Here is a 22,581-nt window from a genome sequence, read left to right as displayed (position 1 = left end):
ACAAAGCCGTTATGTTGTAGCTAATGCAATTCTAAATAATAGTATAGTATTTAAAAAACCCTCAGATAGTACTAAATGTTTTGTTATAAACAAATATGTAAATAGATAAATAAGAGTAAAGTGTAGGATGTTTGACTTGTTTAAATAGAAAGGAAAGAATGCCATGCTATGTTTTATAGTACCCTGAATTCAGAATCTTAGTCAGTGCTTTGGGGGGCAGAGGTGAGAGGGCGTGTCCAAAATATTGTACCTCTGGGAAGATAACCAGGAGGTCCAGGACTTACAAGGAGGCCTGCTCTGTGTGGGCAGAAAGGGAAGTGGCCTCTCCCCTGCTGGACAGAATGTTTAAAGCTACAGGGGGCATAACACTGAGATATTATCATCAAAGGCAGAGATCAGCAAACTATCACCTGCCTTTCTGTGACTTCAAGCAAGCTAAGACTGTTCGTTTACATTTTTTTAAGTGTTTAAAAAAAAAAGAAAGGGATATAACAGAGACCTATGTGGTCCACAAAGCTTATTTTTCACATAGTCCTTTACAGGAAAAATTTGCCATAGACCCTTAGTTTTAGTTCCCAAAGCCAGTTTTTCTTCTAGGTACATTCCATAGATTTTGTGCATTTCTCTCTGAGTTTTCCATGGAATCAAAGTCAGGTAGGACGTTTCATGAACTACAGAGGCGTTGAGAACCAGACCAGGGGTCCTCTTCTCATCCTCCGTTACAGAGAGCTAAGCAGAGGGTTGGGGCCAACCACTCCATAGAAAAATCACATTCATGCCCCCTGCCATGAACCAGGAGAGAAAAGGTTGACCCAAATCTTCCTCAAATGGGGTGACTTTCGCTAAACAATGGCTTTTTTAGATCCAAGATATCAAAAAGTCCACCAAGAAACAGCATACAAATTATTACTCAAGACTTCTGCAAAAAAACTATTACACTAGAACTCTCAATGTGTTGGCAAAAACCCCTAATATTTTTCCTAGGGAATTAAAATGTAGAGAGAGAAATGGAGCAGGAAGAAGTTCATTTAGCTCTGGGCAAAGGGCAGGACCAATAAATGCATGTAGACACATATTAATTTGTTTTCATCTTGGAAATTGTTTTTGTTGAGTATTTCTCTGGCTCTTAGGCATGACTGTTGTCTTAACACAAGGTTTTAAATCTTTCCTTGAAGCCTAAAGATGATCTGTATTCTTTGCTTCACCCGACTATGCACTGCTGGACTCCAACAAGTGACCTATACATTGGCTGTGAAGAGGGTCACCTTTTAATGGTTAATGGAGAAACTTTGAAGGTAACTGTGATTAATAAGATAGAAGACGGACCACCAAGGGGTAAGAAACTGCTTTGCTTCATCTTCCCAGAAGTGTAGCCATTGGTGATGGCTTTCCACCTGACAAAGGATGTTTTGTTCTGTATTTTTCTCTTTTTAGAGACGTCTTTGATTCCTCCTTCTTCTTTATCCTCTAGGTAGTTACCAAGTCCTCTGGATGTTTCTTTTAGCTACCTATATTAAGTGTTCTATGCTCTAGACTTTCTTCTCTCACTCTATATACATATTTCACATAATCCTTAAAACAAGTTCATAAGGAAATACATTTTTATCTTCATGATATAGATGAAAAAATGGAGGCATTAAGAACTTAAGAAACATGCCCAAATTCACATAACTAGTAAACTATAGAGCTGACACCTGAACCCAGACAATAAGCCTTCAGAGTCCAAGTTCTTACTATGCTGTATCCTTCTGCATACATAGGTGCTCAGTTGCTCAGTTCTGTCCAACTTTTTGTGACCCCGTGGACTGTAGCCACCAGGCTCCTCAGCCCATGAAATTTCCAGGCAAGAATACTGCAGTGGGCTGCCATTTCTTACTTCAGGGTGTTTTCCCCACCCAGGGATCAGACCTGCATCTCTTGCGTCTCCTGCATTTGCAGGCAGATTCTTTACCACTAGTGCCACCTGGGAAGCCCTCCTCATAATATGCCTGTTTAATCAGCTAATATGCCCTTCCTTGCCTTCCACAGTAACTCTTTCTCCACGAGACCTTCCTTTAGGACCAACTGCCATCTTGAAAATTACTTTCCGTGGGCTCACTAGCATTTCTGAGAGAATCTGATCTGTTCTCCTTAGATCAAGTGTCCACTCCTGGTCCCATCAGAGTTGTCCTGGGTCAGAGAAGCCAATATCACCTTGTGTGAAGCTGCATGTAGACACTTTGAGAAGGGAGTCTCACCAGGGCAAGTTCTCCAACCTGACCAATGCACTTTCCACTCTAATTCTTCTTATTCTTTCACACCCTGATTTCTGCAGCAACCATAGAGCTGATTTCGTTGAGCTCAATCCATAGTCGACCCAAACCAGGCATCCCATCCCTGCCAAACTGCCCTTCTTGAAGACCATTTTCCACATTTAACTCAAGGATGACTATGGCTTAATTTCAAGCCCTCTCTGATCCTTTCTTACCTGAACCATTAATATTATTTTTGACTACTCCCCAGTATGAGTTTTCTGATCTAGCCAGTCATTTCTTCCCATCATTTCACAGACATTTCACAGCCAGCTCATTCCCTTGTCACCTTTCACTCTGAATCCTCCAGTTTGCAGCTCAAACACCACCTCCTACAGCAAGTCTTCCCCATCTACACATCTTCATATACTCCCTCTCCTGTTCCCTGACTCACACTCCACTGTGAAAGTAGAGCCATTAGGTTCAGCTTTCCTATCCCAGCCTACCACACTCCCCCTACCTCACTCTTCCCATTACTCTCATCTGTACTCTCCAGGCCTGGGCCACCCTCTGATCTTATGTTCACAATGCCATCCCTCAGCTCTCTAAAAAATAAGTCTCTCTTCTGGCCGGTCATTCCAGTTTCAGCTCTCCCACTTGAGCCTCATAGAAGTTCTCATCATTCCTGTACTCTCTCTAAATACTGCCTCCTGGCATTGGGAGTTACCTTTGTCTAGGATGCCATGTCTTCCTCTCTACCTAGTGAAATTATCCATTGTAGAGCCTCTGTGTCCTCACTCCAACCTATAGGCAAACTCAGGTGCCCCATCTGGGGTTCCATCAGACTCACATCTTTGTTATAGCCTCATCCTCTATCAAAATATAATGCCTCCTGTGCCTGACGGTCCTTCCCACTCAGTCAATTGATTTGCTCAGTTGTGTGTGATTCTTTGCGACCCCATGAACTGCAGCACACCAGGCCTCCTTGCCCATCACCAACTCCCAGAGCTTGCTCAAACTGATGTCCATCCAGTTGGTGATGCCACCCAAACATCTCATCCTCTGTCATCCCCTTCTCCTGCCTTCAATCTTTCCCAGCATCAGGGTCTTTTCAAATGAGTCAGCTCTTTGCAACAGGTAGCCAAAGTATTGGAGTTTCAGCTTCAGCATCAGTCCTTCCAATGAATATTCAGGACTGATCTCCTTTAGGATGGACTGGTTGGATCTCCTTGCAGTCCAAGGGACTCTCAAGAGTCTTTTCCAACACCGCAGTTCAAAAGCATCAGTTCTTCAGCGCTCAGCTTTCTTTATAGTCCAACTCTCACATCCATACATGACTACTGGGAAAACCATAGCCTTGACTAGATGGACCTTTGTTGGCAAAGTAATGTCTCTGATTTTTAATATGCTCTCTAGGTTGGTCATAGCTTTTCTTCCAAGGAGCAAGCATCTTTTAATTTCATGGCTGCCAGTCACCATCTGCAGTGATTTTGGACCCCCCCAAAATAAAGTCTTTCACTGTTTCCATTGTTTCCCCATCTATTTGCCATGAAGTGATGGGACTAGATGCCATGATCTTAGTTTTTTGAATGTTGATTTTTAAGCCAGCTCTTTCACTCTCCTCTTTCACTTTCATCAAGAGGCTTTTTAGTTCTTCTTCACTTTCTGCCATAAGGGTGGTTTCTGCATACGTGAGGTTACTAATATTTCTCCTGGCAATCTTAATTCCAGCTTGTGCTTCATCCAGCCCAGCATTTTGCATGATATACTCTGCATATAAGTTAAATAAGACTGTCTTTCCCACTAGTCATCAACTCTGAAGTTAGGAACAGTGACTTCAACTTTGGCTCTGTAGTTTAATCCCAGAGATTGCTAGAGGGTAAATTGGCACCTCTTTGTGTTTGTAAAGTGAATTATAAAACAATATTTCTCATTTCCAAATTCCTATTTTGCGATGTTTTATACAATTTAGGACTTAGTTGTATATAGTCTTTTTTTTAGCTATACTGCACAGCATATGGGATCTTAGTTCCCCAATCAAAGATCGAACCTGCGCCCCTTGCAGTGAAAATTGAGAGTCTTAACTATTGGACCTCCAGGGAAGTCCCTGTACATAGTCTTTTATTGCTCACTAATTCCATCCTATATACTATTTCTTATCATTTTCATGATACATATATATTTTAATAACTTTTGTTTAACTTCCAAACAAATGTTTTCTATCTTCTTTCTATCTTCAGTGTCCTTCAATGTGGAGGACACTGGTGCCTTTGAGTTGATATAAGTGGCAAATATATAATCTCATAATCAACAGCCTCAAGGTATTTATATTTTATTGAAGAGAATAAGACAAGTTGACACATAATTGCAGCCAGAAAAATCAAGATGTGAGGAAAGCGTCATAAAGCTCTATGGGAATTCAGATGAGGGAAAAATGCCAAATTAAGTCATGTTGTAGGTGGCATTTGAAATAGCCCTTAAAGGATAGGTTCACAGGCAGAGGTGAGGGTAGGTGAAATTTTGGACAATGGTGTCTGTGTAAACAAGAAAACATGGGGAAGGTTGGGAAACAAGAAGTTGTCCAGTTGGTCTGGAGCATCAAGTGTTATGCAGAAATAGTGGGAATAAAGGCACATCTAAGTGATACCACATCTGACCTTGAATGTCTGACTAAGGTGTTTATACCTAATCCCTCTGACAGTGGAATGACATCAACTCCTGAGTGGAGATGTACCCCAATTGGAACTGTGCTTGCGGACATAAATTATCCATCGTTTAGGAAAGGAGTAGCTGTAAGCAGCAGGCATCTAGACTAGGCCGGAGTCATAGCAACGGACTTTGGTGGCAGTTGGATTAAAGAGAAGAAGCTACTGGGAGGTGAACAGTCTTTGGAGGAAAGGGCACTATGCTTCTTAGCATCTGGCAAAATGCTGAGCAGGTAGTATGTGATAAATAAAAGTCTGGCAGGTGTCTCTGAGCCTTTGATCTTGTAGTTCTTGCAGCTTATCTACATAAAAGCTAGTGTGCTTTTTGTGATGTTCCCCCAGGACAATATTTTATTAATAACAAAGATCTTATAAATCTTGTTTTATTTTTACTTTTAAAAATCTACTATGTTTTATTTATTGAGGTACAAATTTGCATGCTATAAAATATGCAAATCTTAAGTATAAAGCTTAAAAATGATATAGTTTTTGTCTTTTTTTCCTCCCTGGCCTTTTAAAATCTCTAATTTGTTTCCTTAAAAAAGGAAATATATTTACTATATAATTCCACAATGTTACTCCCATAGATCTGATGATACAGAACATAAAAAAAAACTTGTGTGATTTATCATTAATCATTAATTAATCATTATCATCAGTAACCATTGCAAAGCAGCTTTTATTCTTTATTGTTTGAGAGGCATCATAGCATATATTCTGATAGAAAGTTGATCTGTAGAAAAAGGAATTACAAAGAAATGAGTAGTCCTAGTAAAGCAAGTGAGACTAATTACTCTGTATGGTACTTTTAATTATGTGTCCCCTGTTTTACTTTGTTTTTCTTTCCCAAAGTTGAAAGAAATCTTATCAGTCCAGTCACCATGGCGTATCAGAAGGGAGGCGTGCTTGCTTCTGGAATTGTAATGTATTTTTTTCTTCAAAATTAATTGCTTTCAAGAAAATATATACCTGAAGCTAACACAGTGTTATAAATTAACTATACTTCAATTAAAAATGGTTAAAAAATATGTCAAATGGAAAAAGAAAATATACAAAATTTCTATTTGCTGCCATTTACTATGATGAACCATAATATGTGATACCAAGTTCTGTCAGTTTATTAATTAAAATTCTTTTGTCAGGGGTGCTATTATAAAACTTTTTATTACAAATAATATATATATATACAAAATTATAGAAAACATTATAGTGAACTATCATATGTCTGTCTTATTGCAAATAAACAAAAATAAAATTTAAAAAATCCACCACCCCAAAACATACACACAGACACACTCAAAGGAGTCAAGTCTTCCAGAGTTCACCAACCAGTAAGTGGAGAAGCTGGAAATGGAACCCAAGCGTGGTAACCTCCAAAGTCCTTTCTCTAATTTTTTAGGGCCCACAGCTTCAGTAAGTAAGAAAAGGGGCTACACCATATTACTTTTCCATGTGGTTGTAATCAATGCTAAGGTTTGAAGCCAACCTACAGTAAAATCTCTGGTCTACTGGTAGCTGTCCCAAAACACTGTTAGCTTCGTCTCTTCTTTTGCCACAGATCACACCTCTAGGAACCTAAGGGCAGCTGCGAAATGCTGTCAGAATGAAAGCTCCACCAACAGCAAGCAGTCTGGAGCTCATAAACCTACATTTAGTTCACAATCTCCTCTCCCCAACCTTGCAATGGACTACCTCCTTCTACATTTAGTCTGCATTTGTCCTTCTCAAGTCACCCTTGGTGGGTTGTTTTTTTTAAATCTAGTTTAAAGGGAAGCCTGGAGCGTCTGCTCTGGTGAGGGATGGAGAGTGATAATGAGCTTGGAAGCACCTTGCATGTTTTTCCCCAGGTCCCAAGTCTGAACCAAGCCATCTCACAAATACCTCTTAGTCATTAGGGGGTCTAATCTAGAAATGACGGCAAGTTTGCCCAAAATTTTTTCATTACTGTAAAAATAACTTAAGTTCTTCTTGAAAGTAGTTAAATTAACCTAAAACTGTTTACAACTTACTGATCAACATTTAACCAACCCATTTTTACTGGATACTTGCCCTGGTTCTAGCACTGTGTGAAAACTAGAAAGGAGAATACAAAGGAAATAAACAGCACACTCCCTACCTTTGAGTCATTTAGAGATTTAAGAATGCACAAAATAATAATTAAAGAACATACATGAAGGCTAAGGTCCTTTGAAGTAAGGAGACTGCTGAATACCAGCCACACAGTAAACTCTGCCTCACCTACCCCACGCCCTTTATCATGAAGAATGTGGCAAAGTGATAAATACTAAAGAAGTTCAAAGAAAGGGGAGATTAGTAAAATTTTAGGTAATTGAAAATGTGTCAGAAAAAAAGATAAAATTAAAAATTGACCAGGAAACATGATTAAAAATTGGCTAAATAAAGGGAAGAAGACAGAGCATTCTAGATAATGTAAATATAGATGATGTTTCCAAAAATGAACAGTAAATGCTAATCAATAAATCTTAGCTGATTTGATGAGGAAAGTATACTATGCATGGACTGAGACTAATTTCCTTCATTTATCTCATTGTTTTTGGTTTCTAGGATGGCTTTGTGTATTCTTTACTTATTAAAGATACAAATTACAAAGTAGAGGATTTTCTTGAGGTTGAAAGGCCGGTGGAACATTTGATGTTTTCTCCTAGTTACAGAATGTTGCTGATTCAGACAGACAAGGTATGCTAGATGGTGATTTCTTGATAAGTTTTCAGATATTATTATTATCATCATTGCATGACAGGAATGAAGGGCAGAATGTGCTGCATAATGATCCATTGCTAGTCAAGACTCTTTAGCTTGCAAATGAAAAATCAGCCAATTTAAAAGTCCAGGCAACACTTGAGTGTTTGTTTCTTCTTTTTGTGCATATATAACTGAAAGCAAACAGGGAACTGATATAAATCTGGGCACTCCCGTGTTGCTACTAGCCTTGTTTTTCTGCCATATCTTAGCTCTGTTTCCTCTCTACTTCCTCCCTTTCTATGAAGATGGTGTCAAAAGAACCTCCGGAAACTCCAGTTTTATATTTTTATCCTCTTGGTGACCTTAGTAGAAAGATAGCAGCTGGAAAAAAAAGGTCCTGTAACCTGGACTTATTGTACTAGCTTGGGTCACTTTTCTACCCCTGGGTCAATTACTATGTCCAGAGGGATTCTAAATTCTCATTGACCAGGCCTAGGTCACATGTCTAACCTTGGAGCCTAGGCAGAGTCATCTCAGTTTAGTTCAGTTCAGAAGCTTAGTCATGTCCAACTCTTTGCGACCCCATAGACTGCAGCACACCAGGCCTCCCTGTTCATCACCAACTCGCAGAGTTTACTCAAACTCATGTCCATTGAGTCGGTGATGCCATCCAACCATCTCATCCTCTGTCATCTACTCAAACATAAACTGAGATTGTGGTAATGGGTGGTTCTCTAGGGAGAGTATAGGTTCTGTAAGAGAAGAAGGGAGGGAAATAAATGCAGGATAAAATCAAATGCCCACATGAATTATGCTCTTAGGAAGACTCCTAAGTCAGGAATATCAGTTTATATTGTTGGGCAATGATTTCAGATAAATTACAAGTAAAATTGAATGATTTTTTTGCCTAAAAGAAATTGAAACTGAAATATGGAAAGACTTAAGCTTCTGTAATTACCAGAAGTTAAAGCAACTGTGTTAATGATGTTTTAATAAATGAAAAACTTGAAGTATCTATGGAGGACAGAAAACAATTAAAAATGTAACCTAAGAGAAGGGAGAAAGACACAAATAGAAATCATACAAAAGAAAAATATACTTACAAAGTAAAAATTAAATGAATATGTCTGACAGAAGACTGGGCGCAGCCAAAGAGAGAATAGATGAACTTGAAGATATGTTGGAAGAAGTTATTCAGAATGTACCCAAGAGACGAAAGTATACGAAATATAGAAGGGAGGGTAAGAGAAATGAATGATATAGTGAAAAGATCCAACATGTATTTGATTGGAATTCCAAAGAGGAGAGTCAGACAGAAGCAATATTTAAGGAGATATTTTCCAGAACTGATTAAAGACATGAATTTACAGCTTCAGGAGGCACAGTGAATCCCAAGCAGGATACATAAAAAGATATGTATTTACACCTAGACTTACCAGTGTGAAATTGTTGAAAACTAAAGACAAAGAGAAAACCTTAAAAGTAGTCAGAGAGAAAACCAGATTATTTCAAGGGACATTCAATTAGGCTAACAGCTGACTTCTTTGGCGATAATATAAGTAAGGAAGAGTGGAATGATATCCTCCATGTAGCTCAGGGATCAGCAAACTGTGGACCCTTGGGTCAAAACCAGCCTCCTGCTTGTTTCCGTAAATAAAGTTTTACTGGAACACAGTCAGACCCATGTGTTTATGTATTGTCTACGGCTGCTTTCACACTGCAGTGATAGTATTAAGTAGTTGTGAGAGACCACACAGCCTGCAAAGCCTAAAATATTTATTGGTTGTCCCTTTATAGAAAAAGTTTGCTGACCCCTGATTTAGTGAAATAAGGTTGCTATCACTGAATTTTATACCCAGGGAAAATACTTTTCAGTATAGGGATGAAAAATGACATTTTTAGAAATGAGCATTTGTTAGTACGTCATCACTAGAGAAAATTCTAAAGAATGTACTTCAGGCAGAAGGAAAATGATCCCAGATGGAAAGGCTGTGATGCAAAAAGTATGAAGAGCAGTAGTAAATATGTGGAGAAATGTAAGTGAAGACTGACTGTGTAAAACAACAAAAATAATGTGAAGTTGGAGGGAAAGGAGTGTGCTGTGTGCTTAGTCACTCAGCTGTGTCTGACTCTTTGCAACCCTTTGGACTGCAGCTCACCAGTCTCCTCTGTCCATGGGATTTTTCAGACAAGAATACTAGAGCAGGTTGCCATTTCCTTCTCCAGGGGATCATCCAGACTCAGGGATCAAAACTGAGTCTCCTGCATTGGCAGGTAGATTCTTTCACCATCTGAGAGAGTAAAGGTTTTAAGTTCTTATGATGTTTATAAATTAAGTATACATGTTCTGACCTGTAAGGTAACCATAAAAAAACTGAAACATCAGATGAAATTTCCACATAATAGAGGGGCAAAGTGGAAGTGTTAAAGAAAGCAACCCAAAAGAAGGTAAGAAAAGAGAAGGAAGATACACCAACAACTGAGAAGAAACAGGAAGCATAAATTAAAGTGTAATGTTTAATCTCAAATATACTAGTAATTACAATTAAAGCAAAACAGAATATTGATCTAGTTAAAAGGCAAATATTAGTATATTTGATTTTAAAAAAGCCAAACCTAACTATGCACTGTTTTCAAGTGACGTATCTAAAGCATAAGATTGAAAGTAAATTTTTAAAAATATAGTAACATTGAAAGCAAATTAAAAATTGAAAGTAAATAAAAAGATAGGAAAAGATATATCATGCAAACATTGACCAAAAGAAAGCCTTTGGAGATATATTAATATTAGACAAAATAGACTTTTGGGCAAAAATCATTCCTAAGGATAAATGAGTTTATTAATATTTTAGAATAGTAAAATGTTAAATTCACTAGACGTCTATAAACTTTTAAGATATATACGTACCAAATAAAATAGCTTCAAAATATATAAAGCAAAACATGACAAAATGACCAGGAAAAGCAAAGTCATGATCTCAACAGATTTTAATATACTTTCTCAGTACTTAATAGAGTAAATGTGTGTACTTAACACAGTAGCCAAGGTGAGAAAAGCATCTCTACTACTCAGAGCCCTCCAGTGATTGCCTATGTTATTCTGAGTAAAAGCCAAAATCTTCACTATGCTTTACAAGGTTCTTCATGATGTGAACTCCACTCCCCACCCTGGCCTTATCTCCCATGGGTCTTCTTGTTCACCCTGCTTCGGTCATGCTGGCCATCATGTAAGCTTTTTGTACTCACCAGGCTCGCTCCTCCCTCAGAGTGCATTGGCTGCTCCTTCTGTCTGGAATGCATTCCCCAGAGTCCATGTGAATACCTTCCTCATTTCCTTCAAGTCTTTTCCCTAAACTCACCTTCTCAGTAAAGTGTTTCTTGGACACTCAGGTTTGAATTCTACCCTCTTATTTTGCCACGTCATATGCTGTTTCCCTGCTTTATCTTGTTTTCTTTCTACAATTATTGCTCTTTAACTTATAATACATATTATTTAGATATCTTATGTATTGACTGAATCACCCAGTAGAATGTGAGCTCCATGAAGACAGGGAATTTTTGCCTGTCCTGTCCTCTGATATAGCCCCCGCATCCAGACCTGTGTCTGGCACAGTGTATCCACTCCATATTTGTTGAAGGAATGAATGAAAGGTAAAATCAGTAAATACCTACCAAAGTTTAGACTTTACAGAGGTGTGTTTTTTTACATAAACAAGAATAAAAACATTCATGTTTAACTCAAGTAAATGTGAAGAATTTGTGATCAGTTTAAAGCAGACTTCTTATTGCTAGTAACCATACCATAGTATAGTTACTTGGCAGAGATGTATAAGGTACAGGATAGATTTTTTTTTTTTTTAGAGAGGTGAATTGGGAACCTGAGAATGATAAACAAGTTTTAAAGTAACAGCTTCAGACACACCTCTACAAGCTTCACAAAAGTTTATTTAAAAGTTTCATTAGTACCCATCATGGTCTAGTATGTGATAGAATTTAGTTCATGTTAACAACTTTTTTGGTTTTCCACATTCTTCAAACTTTCTGCATAAATAAACATAGTTTTTGAAGTCAAGAAAAAGTGCTTCATTATGTTTTGTAATCTAAAAAATAAATGCCTGGAAATGGAGAAAAGAAGTCTTACTTATTGAATATTTTAATTGATTAGTGAACTCATGAATCAATAAAGCAAGTGTTTAGATTTTAAACTCCTCAAGGTCAGGGCCTTACTGAGTTTGTCTCTACTTTCCCAACACATTTTCCCACACAGTGTCTTCTTTACAGTGAACATTTAATAACTATTTGTTCAACAGAACACACAACAATGCATTATTTTTTTCTTTTTTGGTATATTTACAGGGGTCTATTTTTATTTATACTTTTGGTGAGGAGCCAACCTTTGAGAAAGTCCTAGAGGCTTGTGATGGGAAATTTCAGGCAACAGACTTCATCACACCTGGAAATGAATTCTGCATGGTAAGGAATATTGTCTTTGTTCCACAATAGGATTTAAGGATGAGATTTGGAAATTCATGTGCAACCTGTTGCAAATAGGAAACAGAGTGTCCTCTTGAAGATGCAGTATAAATGCCAGCCACTTCCATCATTAGATCTACTCCCCAGTTAAAATGACATCATCACATTGTGACTTCATAATATTAAGTCTCTGAACATGACCAAAGCAATTAAAATCTTAAGAGCCATCCTGTTTGCATTCACCATCCAAGCTTTCCAAGCCATATCTTTAAACACATTCGTTGCTAGTGAGTTGTCAACACTCATTAAACTATAAGTGTTTACCCTTTTTCAGAGTGATCCAGCCCCATCTGAAAATGAAAATGAAATAGTTGCCATGCATAAAACATGTATTCAATCTACTTAAAAAAAAAGCCACCTTACACATTTAGAAAAGAAAAATTTTTTCTGATGATTAACTGCTTACCTTTGGTTGATCTCAAGAAATATAATTCACTTTCCATATGATTCATCAACAAATCCATTAAGATTTTGGGAGTTCTAGCAAATATTAATAAAAAGATACATAAACTATGGAACAGGTAACACTTAAGAGTTCTTCCAGGCTTCCCTGGTGGCTCAGATGGTAAAAGCACCTGTTTGCAATGCAGGAGACCCAGGTTCGATCCCTGGGTCGGGAAGATCCCCTGAGAAGGAAATGGCAACCACTCCAATACTCTTGCCCGGAAAATTCCGTGGATGGAGGAACCTCGTAGGCTGCAGTCCATGGGGTCACAAAGAGTCGGACATGACTGAGCGACTTCACTTTCAAGAGTTCCTCCAGTTCTCAGATTCTGATTATATGCTTTTTCTTCCAGATATTCTCTGATAAGAATTAAATTTAAAAATTTAATACAAGATTTTCATGTTTAGAATTTAGATACTTGATCCACAACATCATGTACTCACTCCCTCTTATTCAAGAAACAGAATTTAAACTGTATCACATTGCAGTTACTTTAAAATGCTTTCAGTCTTGATCCTGTGAAAGAAGAAAAATGAACAAGACGAACTTTGGGTTTCCAGTCCAGCATGTAAAGAACCTTACAACAGGGGGAAAGAAAAGCTGAATAAACTTAAAATTAACCATTCCTCTCAGACCCATCAGAGAATTGGGGTCATAGGGGAAACCACTGCCCCCAAAATTATAGAGACAGACAGGCAGATGCAAAGAATCATAGCTTACTGGAGCAGATACCCAGAAGTAGAAACCAGCCCTGGAGCCAGCACCCAGGGGGATTACAATGGGAGAATCTGCACATCTCAGACCAAAAACGAGGACCCTAGAGGCAGTTTTGGTTTCTGACACATTCAGCTACAGCAGACAATAAACACAGTCTAACTCCTAGCCAGATAAACATAAAACCCCATATTACAGCCTACTTAATTCATATGCTTTTACACAGTACATCATGTCCAGCTTTTAACAAAAATTATAAGGCATACTAAAAGACAGTAACAGTTAGAAGATACAGAGAAAGCGTCAGAACCAGACTCAGATATTGTATCTGCAAATAATTACAAAGATGTTGTAATTTATCAGGCCAGAAATTTAAAACAACTATGATTAAAATACTAAGGGGTCTTATGAAAACAGTGGGAAACATGAAAGAATGATTAGAAAATATAAGTAGAGATATGGAAACACTAAGAAAGAAAATAAGAAATATTCAAAATATAAAACACTGTAACAGAAATGAAGAGTGCCTTTGGTGGGCTCATCAATAGACTGAATATTGCAGAGGGAAGAATCAATAAGCTTGAAGAAATGTCAGTAGAACCTTCAACACTGAAATTCAAAAAGAAAAAAGAATCAAAAAGAACAGAATATCCAAGAACATGGGACAATTGCAAAAGGTGTAGCATACATGTAATAGGAATGCCAGAAGGAGAAGAAAGGAAGGAACGAACAGAGGAAATGTTTGAAGTAATGAGGGCTGAGAATTTTCCAAAATTAATGTCAGACACCAAACTACAGATCTGGGAAGCTCAGAGAACACTAGAAGGATAAATACCAAAAAAATTTATACCAACACATATTAAGCGAAGAAAAACTAAAGAGTCTCTTGAAAGTGGAAGAGGAGAGTGAAAAAGTTGGCTTAAAACTCAACATTCAGAAAATGAAGATCATGGCAGCAGGTCCCATCACTTCATGGCAAGTAGATGGGGAAACAATGGAAACAGTGACAGACTTTATTTTCTTGGGCTCCAAAATCACTGCAGATGGTGACTGCAGCCATGAAATTAAAAGACACTTACTCTTTGGAAGAAAAGTTATGACCAACCTAGACAGCATATTAAAAAGCAGAGATGCTACTTTACATATTAAATACATGTTTAATATGCATTTAATACATATTAAATACACATTTACATATTAAAAAACAGAGACATTACAATAAAGGTCTGTGTAGTTAAAGCTATGGTTTTTCCAGTAGTCATGTATGGATGTGAGAGTTGGACTATAAAGAAAGCTGAGTGCCAAAGAATTGATGCTTTTGAACTGTGGTGTTGGAGAAGACTCTTGAGAGTCCCCTGGACTGCAAGGAGATCCAATCAGTCACTCCTGAAGGAAATCAGTCCTGAATATTCATTGGAAGGACTGACGCTGAAGCTGAAACTCCAATACTTTGGCCACCTGATGTGAAGAACTGACTCATTTGAAAAGATCCTGATGCTAGGAAAGTTTGAAGGTGGGAGGAGAAGGGGACGACAGAGGATGAGATGTTTGGATGGCATCACCGACTCAATGGACATGAGTCTGAGTAAACTCTGGGAGTTGGTGATGGACAGGGAGACCTGGCGTGCTGCAATCCATGGGGTCGCTGAGTCAGACACGACTGAGCAACTGAACTGAACTGAACTGAAAGGTAATAGTTAATATTTGTTTAAATCAGAAGTATTAACATTGAGATTGCAAAGTAATTTTAATCCACATAAATAAAATGAAATTTTATTTTAAATCATCAGTGATTGATATACTAGAAAGAAGTTTAGAACATGCTCCCATAGCAGTCTTGTTTTCCATTTGAGTTTCTTCTTTCTTTTACAGACACTCACACAGTCAGGGGAAGTTTGTGTTTGGGGTATAGAGGATGGTGCTTGTGTCAGCAGGGTTTATCTGAATATCCAAGTAAGTGTGCCTTATAAATGGATTTTTAAAAAATATTTAATTCTAATCCAACTTACCTTTTTGTGTTCACATGTCAACAGTTTGTGGAAATACTTGTTACAGAGACATTAATGTATTTTACCTTATATGTTTAGAGTAATTCTTGTGTATAAAGTATGTTCCACAGCCCAGAGGGTAGAACATAAGGTATTGTATTGGTATATGGGAAAGAACAAACTTTTCCTTGGTGGCAATTATTTCTGAAACCTACTGATTTATATCTCACTCATGCTGCAAATTCACTGTGGATTGACAGGATCTCTTTTCCCCTATGGTCTTTCAGGGAACAAAGCCGACAGAGGCTCCACCAATTAAAAGCTCCTCAGTACCACAGGATGGGCTTCCCACTTGGCTCAGTGGTAAAGAATCCACCTGACAATGCAGAAGATGCAGATGAGCATTCTGTCTCTGGGTTGGGAAGATCCCCTGGAGGAGGAAATGGCAACCCACTCCAGTATTCTTGCCTGAAAAATTCCATGCATAAAGGAGCCTGGCAGGCTACAGTCCATGGGGTCACAAAGAGTCAGACACAACCGAGCGACTGATCATGCACGCACACCATGAGATGAGAAGAGTTCTGGAGAGTCTTGAACTAGCAATTAAGTGTTTTTAATAAAAAACAAAACATTCCTTGGCTGTAACTAGTTAAGTGGCCCCATCTAACCTCAAGAAGATCAGTTAGAAATGAAAGAAAGGTGCCTCTCTAACCAGCTTGAGCCAAAAATGAAAAAGTGTGGGCTATTGGCTCAATTAACTATAAAGTATAGAGCTCCTCTGGGCTCAGCTGTGGCTTTATCCAGCAACTCAAATGATATTACCAAGGAGCTCGTCTTTCTTTCTGTCTGTGTACTATGTCTTAATTTCATCTAAGACTTCGTGTGATACCCAAATGCCACGAATACCAACCTCACATCAGATCATCAGGGAAGAAAACCTCCTACAATAGGAGGAGGAAGAGAAAAGTTTCTCCTTTTCAGAGGGCTTAGTAGATATATCCTAATATCTTAATAACACCCCTGAACTAATCACTGTGGACAGGGGCATGAGAAATGCTAGTTGGCTTAAAATCTGCCTTGGAAATGAGACTTAGATCTATTCCACTCAACTGAAAATAGAAGAGAGATGGTTTCTTAAAAGATATTCAAGAAATTTTCCACAAGGAAGGTGTATGTATGCTGGGTGGTAAACTACATTTGTTCACCTAAACCTAAGCATAACCTACCATAAGGTGATACCATTCTTTCCACCATGGTCATGGTGCACATAAAATAATATTTTAAAAGTATAAAAAGACCAAGAAACAATGGTAAGGCTATTTTTTCTTAAATTATCATTTTTTCTATATTTCATAATTCTCGATGAGATATGGATCTAGATAGTAGGGAGGAAAGTTATAGTCCTTCTCTATTGTAAATTAAAATCTCAATAATGCAAGATGAAGCATCATACTTCATATAAGAGGATACAAGATGCAAAAGATATATAATTCAATGAGATAAGTAAACTCATCCTAAAAAGTAAAGATAAAAATTCTTACCTAAAAGAGTATGTGTGGACTCCATAATCAGTGTGGCAAAGGTTTATATATATTCATTTCTGTTAGAATTACTAGAACTAGAAAAATCTTAAAGTTCATCTGATCACACCTCTTTTTACAGATGAGAGACATACAAACCTAAGGTTTGTATAATCGGAACTTACCTTGCACTTGCTGGCTAAGGAGGGATAGGAAAGTCGCTCAGTCGTGTCCGACTCTTTGCGAGCCCCTATTAATTGGTGGAGCCTCTGTCAGCTTTGTTCCCTGAAAGACCATGGGGGAAAAGAGATCCTGTCAATCCACAATGAATTTGCAGCATGAGTGAGATATAAATCACTAGGGTTTCAGAAATAATTGCCACCAGGGAAAAGTTTGTTCTTTCCCATATACCAATACAATACCTTGGGCTATACAGTCCTTGGAATTCTCCAGGCCAAAATACTAGAGTGGGTAGTCTTTCCCTTCTCCAGGGGATCTTCCCAACCCAGGGATCGAACCCAGGTCTCCCACATTGCAGGAAGATTCTTTACCAACTGAGCCACAAGGGAAGCCCAGGAATACTAGATGTGTAGACTATCCCTTCTCCAGCGGATCTTCCCGACCCAGGAATAAAAAACCAGCATCTCCTGCATTGCAGGTGGATTCTTTACCAACTGAGCTGCCAGGGAAGCCCAAGGAGGGATATAGTTACCATCAAAAGACCCTCTTTCTGCTTCAGATATCTTCCTTTCCCCTGACCAGAAGGGAGAGATTGGGCAACTGTCACAGTTAAGCAGACATCCCTTCACTGAGCTCAAAACCAAGCATGTACATTCATGTAGATCAGCCTTTGTTGGGGAAAATCAGTGATTTCTCCTTACTGAAGATTACTGCTCCCCTCTGGAGAATTGATAAATGGGTTGATCCAGCAGTACAGAGGCTGGATCGCCCTGCCTATGTCCAGGACTGTATTCTCCATGAACATTTTAGGTAGTAGTCCTCAGAGAACCCTGCTTAGCATCATGATGGCAGGATGCCCAAACACTAATACCTTCACTTGATGTTACCTGCCAGTTTTTAGCCTAGTCAACTATTGCCCTGGAATGGAGGGTAATTTCAACTGATTGTGTTGAGGAAACACAGATAAACACACACACACACTAAGAGCTCCCATAAAGGTTTTCAGCTAAAAAAACCCCAAACCCTCACCACTTTGTTCCCAGTTTCATACTGAGATACCAATAGACTCAACCTGGTTAAGCCTCAGAAAATTCACTTTAAAAAACAAAATGAAAACCTGCTCAATGGAGAAACTGCATTCTAATGAGGCAGGACACCTGAGTTTTCCTCTGAGCGTTGTTATCAGCTTTGGGATCCTGGAGGCAAATTGCTACATTTTCCTTTGCCTCTGCTTTCTAATCTGCAAAAGGATGACCTCAAGATCTTTTCCATTTCTAACATTCTGTTATTTTATTCAAAACAACCTCCAAAATGTAGTTATGTTACTTACAGGGGTCCCCCTCTCTGGTGTTTCTTGTGCCAATAGAGCAATACTGAGTTCGGTTCAACAACAAAGGAAAATCTTATTTTTTGATCAGAGGGTGGAGAGGTGGGAGCTGTCCTTCTGGAGCACACACTTGTGTCCCAGGGAGAGGCTGAGGCTGCTCTGTAGAGTGCTCCTGGGGGAGGGCGGAGTTGCCATGGGCCGGTCCAGCCGTGCTCCTCCCCTCAGGATCCAAATTCTGGGTGCAGCAGCCCTGTGCACAGCCACCCTGCGGCCATCTTAAGTCTTGAACTGAGGTGTTACTGGCAGTACGTCTCTGCACGGCCACGGAATTGAGGTGTTGCAGCGGTCTCACACTAAGAACTCTTGTCTGAAGTGCTGGGTACTAGACTGCTGCACATGTACCCTGTGAGCAGGAGAAATTAGACTAAAGCACAAATGAAGAGCTTAGACCTTATCACCTAGTTTTCATCTGACTTTTCTGGGGGACCCCAGTGGGCTTTGTCAGTGAAAACTATAGAGAAATGAATCTGATTCCTAAAGTATCATGACCACAGATTTGTTCTCTTATATATCATCTTCTGTAAATGACTGTTGGATAAGCAGGAATCTGTGATGCGTTTCTTTGGTGACAGGCCACGTGTTCCATGATACAGTTATTTTTTGAAGTCTTGCTCAGTTATACCAGCATCCCAGGATCTACTATTATCCAGCAGATGAATGCTGATTTTAAAAAATCACTAACACTCAATAAAGATGTCCAAATGATGCTAGGAATATATTTTAAATTTCCTATTTTATTTTTCATTATTATCAGGTATAATCATTTTCTAATCAATTAAGGATAAAAATGAAGTCATGGTTTAAAGTTCAGGCAATTTTCTCATATTTTTATCATTCCAATTTTAGGATAAAAGAATGTGATATATAGATTCCTATGACTTCTTATGTGATTGATTAGCTGAAGAATGTTGAGTGTATAATTTGTAATACCACATGACACTTGCCACTCTTCTTGTTCTGCGGGTTTTTAAAATAAACTGTAGAACTCTTAAGTGTAGGAAAGCAGGCTTCATTTTTTGGTGCAGTGAAGCTGGGGTTTATTTTTTATTGAAGCTAATTGATTTACAGTATTGTGTTAATTTTTCAGGTGAACAGCATAGTGATTCAGTATCTTTGTGGAGTATGCTCAATTATAGCTTATTATAAGACTAGTGGGTGTAATTCCCTGTGCTATACAGTGTACCCTTTTGCTAATGTGTTTTATATCTAGTAGTTTATGTCTGTTAATCCCATGCCCCTATTTTGCCCTGCCCCCCTACTCCTTGGTTTTCCATCTGTGAGTCTGTTTCTGTTTTGCATCTGTCCTAAACAGGCAACAGTTCTGGCTTGCTCTCCATCATCCCTGTCTGCGGCCGTGGGGACTGAGGACGGCCGTGTCCACTTCCTCGACGTCCGGGACGTCGAATCCCCTCATGAAGTTCATAAGGCCTTTCTCTCTGAATCACCTGTGCAGCACCTCCTGTAAGGACCGCCTGTTTCTGGCAGCAACTTTGTCAGGCCTGTCTATTGAGATTTCCACCGAAGTTTTAACTTTTTTTAGGTTTTACATGTGTTGTTTTGAAAATTAGTATATTGACTCAGTTCTACATTCAAGAAATACAGAGGTGTATATAGTACAATACAGTTTCCCACTGTTATCCCCAAATACCCAGTTCTCCTCCTTGGAGACAGCTTGTTACTAGTTTCTTGTGTCTTTTTACTGGACATATTTTATTCACAAACAAGCAGAAAAATAAGTACTTCCTTTTAATTGCATGAATGTGTATCTAGCACTTAGAGTGTACCAGGAACTTCAGTTGTATTAACCTCGTGAGACAGGTATTCTTATTGTCTCCATTTAAGGAAGATGATACACAAAGAATTTAAATAACAATTAATATCACACATGTTGTAAATGGCAAATGTTGAGATTTGAACCCAGGCAATTGGGCTCCAGAGTCATTGCTTTTGCTCTTATAGGGTGGCAAACTATATATAATGTTCTGCACCACAATTTTTTTCACTTAATGGTATATCTTAGAGAGTCTTCTATCCACACACGAAGACCTTCATTCTTTTTTTATAGCTACATAGTATTCCATCACATGGAATACATTCCATAATTTTTGAGACAGTATATTGATAGACATTTAGATGATTTCAAATTTTTTGAAACAGTACTTTTTAGAAGACAGCCTAGAGCCACTGAGTTTAGACTTATATTGTTATTATTATATCTTTGATTAATTTATCATAACACTAAGTATTAACAAGAAATGACATTTTTGCCCTGCTTTACAGCTTGATGTGCTGTTACACATTGTAGTTTACTGAATGTGACACTTGTCAAACATTCAGAAAAGTATTATGCTTGTCCCTGTTTCACAAGTGAGATAACTTAGGTTCAAAAAGAAGCATTTGCCAAGATTAGTCAGCTAGCACTGCAAGGAGCTGGGTTTCCACCATCTGTGCTGTTCCTACAAGCTCTGCTGCCTCTGTAGGGAAGGATCTGTAATCTCTCTCCATTTACATTCCACTCCTCTGTATCATTTTTTTGGCACCTCTCCTTTTTCAGATGTTTCTCTCTTATCCTAATTTGCATTTCCCACTTTTTCTAATTTGATCAAAGTATAGAAACATTTTGCTACATTCTTCTTCTTTCTGCCAGGACTGGTACTGAGGGGCATTGGAATGCTCCACTCATCTCTAATTTGAGAATTGCTTATGTCCACCTGAAATATCAGAAAGCTTTACTGTCATATTTTGTTCACTTACGATGACATAGTTGCCCGTTTTTAGTGAATCTTCTTGACCATATACTTATAGTTACAATTCAGAAACAATATTAGCCTAAAATGTAATGATTACATTTTGTATAATCACTTACCTTTTATAAAGCCTGATAATATTAAAAATCATAAACCATAAGAATAATTCGTTTTGGATATATCTCCATGATGTCTTTCAATAAATTTGTTTACCATCTTATTAGTGAAACAAGTAGAATCTGATAATCAGATTTCTTCTTTTCTAGGTATGACCAGAGAGGAATGTATGTATTAGTTGGAACATCAGAAGGACACATCTTTGTTATCAATGCCAAACCCTCAAGTTTATTTGAGATTCTTGGATTCATAGGTACTTACACTGAATTATTTTTTTCCCCAATCTGGGCAGCATGTGGGATCTTAGTTCCTTGATCAGGGATCAAACCCATGCCCCCTACCCTGGGAGCATGGAGTCTTAACCACCGGATCGCCAGGAAAGTTGCCATAGAATGCTTATTAACTTAAGATATTGGTCAATTTATTCTAAAGAATTTAAAGTTGTGGAAATGGGACCATGGTGAAGCAATTACTTGTAGCATGTTTTCTAAAACAGAAACATTTAAATAGCTGTTCAAAGTTACTAAGGAGAATTCCCATATCATATTTAGAGGTTTTGGTACATCTACTTGGTATACAGTTGATGTTAAATAACTCTTCTTGAATCAGGTAATGAATTAATGAAATGGCTGAATGTTTTTAATGTTACTACAAACGGAAGTTGAGTTGGTTTATCCCTGAAATACTTTTTAAAAACATTTATTTATGTATGTGGCTGTGCTGGGTCTTAGTTGCCACGCCAGAATCTTTAGTGGTGGCGTGCAGGATCTGTAGTTGCCGCGTGTGGAATCTAGTTCCCCGACCAGAGATTGAACCAGGCCCCCTGCATTGGGAGTGTGGAGTCTTGGCCACTGAACCACCAGGGAAGTCCCAAAATAACTTTTTAAATAGTATTTGATCTCTATTTAATTAAGATATCTAAAGAAAGTTTTGTTACATGCATCTTTACTCTGTGCTTTCACAACCGAGGGCTCAGGTTCAATCCCTGGTTGGGGAACTAAGATCCCACAAGCCATGTGGTGTGGCCAAAAATAAATAAATGAATAAAATTTTTTTAAAAAAGACATTCAGCTTTTTCAGTAATGTGTGTCCAAATGCCCAGGTAAACCACAGAACTGACAGGTGAGATAGCACTTTGGTGATAAACAATAAGAACTAATATTTTTATCTCTGGCTTTATATACCAAATATAAATGTAAATTTTCAAATCTATGTACTGATTTTTAAAAATTGAGTGCCTACTAAGTGTAAAATGCTGAACCTAGGCCCTGTGGAAGCATGAAAATGTCAAGGAAGAAATTTAGTGGAGGA

At 38.2% G+C, this 22,581-nt stretch overlaps 1 protein-coding gene and 2 long non-coding RNA genes across 7 annotated transcripts in view; 1 reads left to right on the top strand and 2 right to left on the bottom strand.

The window, feature by feature from the left end:
- CFAP43 (cilia and flagella associated protein 43) overlaps positions 1-22,581 on the top strand; it is a 100,749-nt gene that overhangs the window by 24,904 nt on the left and 53,264 nt on the right. For all 5 annotated transcript variants that reach the window (XR_015155844.1, XM_086379282.1, XM_086379281.1 and 2 more), the window contains exons 6-12: positions 1,176-1,335; positions 5,789-5,856; positions 7,502-7,633; positions 11,996-12,112; positions 15,204-15,284; positions 19,719-19,867; positions 21,420-21,523. Coding sequence is in view for 4 of the 5 variants with exons in the window: in XM_086379282.1 (XP_086235408.1) it covers positions 1,176-1,335; positions 5,789-5,856; positions 7,502-7,633; positions 11,996-12,112; positions 15,204-15,284; positions 19,719-19,867; positions 21,420-21,523 (811 nt within the window). In the remaining variant the exon portion in view is untranslated. The remainder of the gene's footprint in view (positions 1-1,175; positions 1,336-5,788; positions 5,857-7,501; positions 7,634-11,995; positions 12,113-15,203; positions 15,285-19,718; positions 19,868-21,419; positions 21,524-22,581) is intronic.
- On the bottom strand, positions 11,578-12,716 carry LOC147344276 (uncharacterized). The gene is made up of 2 exons (XR_015155847.1): positions 12,579-12,716; positions 11,578-12,462 (listed from the first exon to the last, which is right to left on the bottom strand). It is a non-coding gene; the product is annotated as an uncharacterized LOC147344276 (long non-coding RNA).
- LOC147344275 (uncharacterized) lies at positions 12,783-17,126 on the bottom strand. Its single transcript, XR_015155848.1, has 2 exons — positions 17,025-17,126; positions 12,783-12,976 (listed from the first exon to the last, which is right to left on the bottom strand). It is a non-coding gene; the product is annotated as an uncharacterized LOC147344275 (long non-coding RNA).

Source organism: Bos grunniens, chromosome 26, assembly GCF_055505025.1.
Source record: "Bos grunniens cultivar Pamir isolate PY7600 chromosome 26, Bosgru_T2T1.0, whole genome shotgun sequence".
In the NCBI taxonomy this organism is placed as follows: domain Eukaryota; kingdom Metazoa; phylum Chordata; class Mammalia; order Artiodactyla; family Bovidae; genus Bos; species Bos grunniens.
Note: the sequence above shows the minus strand (reverse complement) of the source record. Positions and strands in the feature narration are given on the sequence as shown.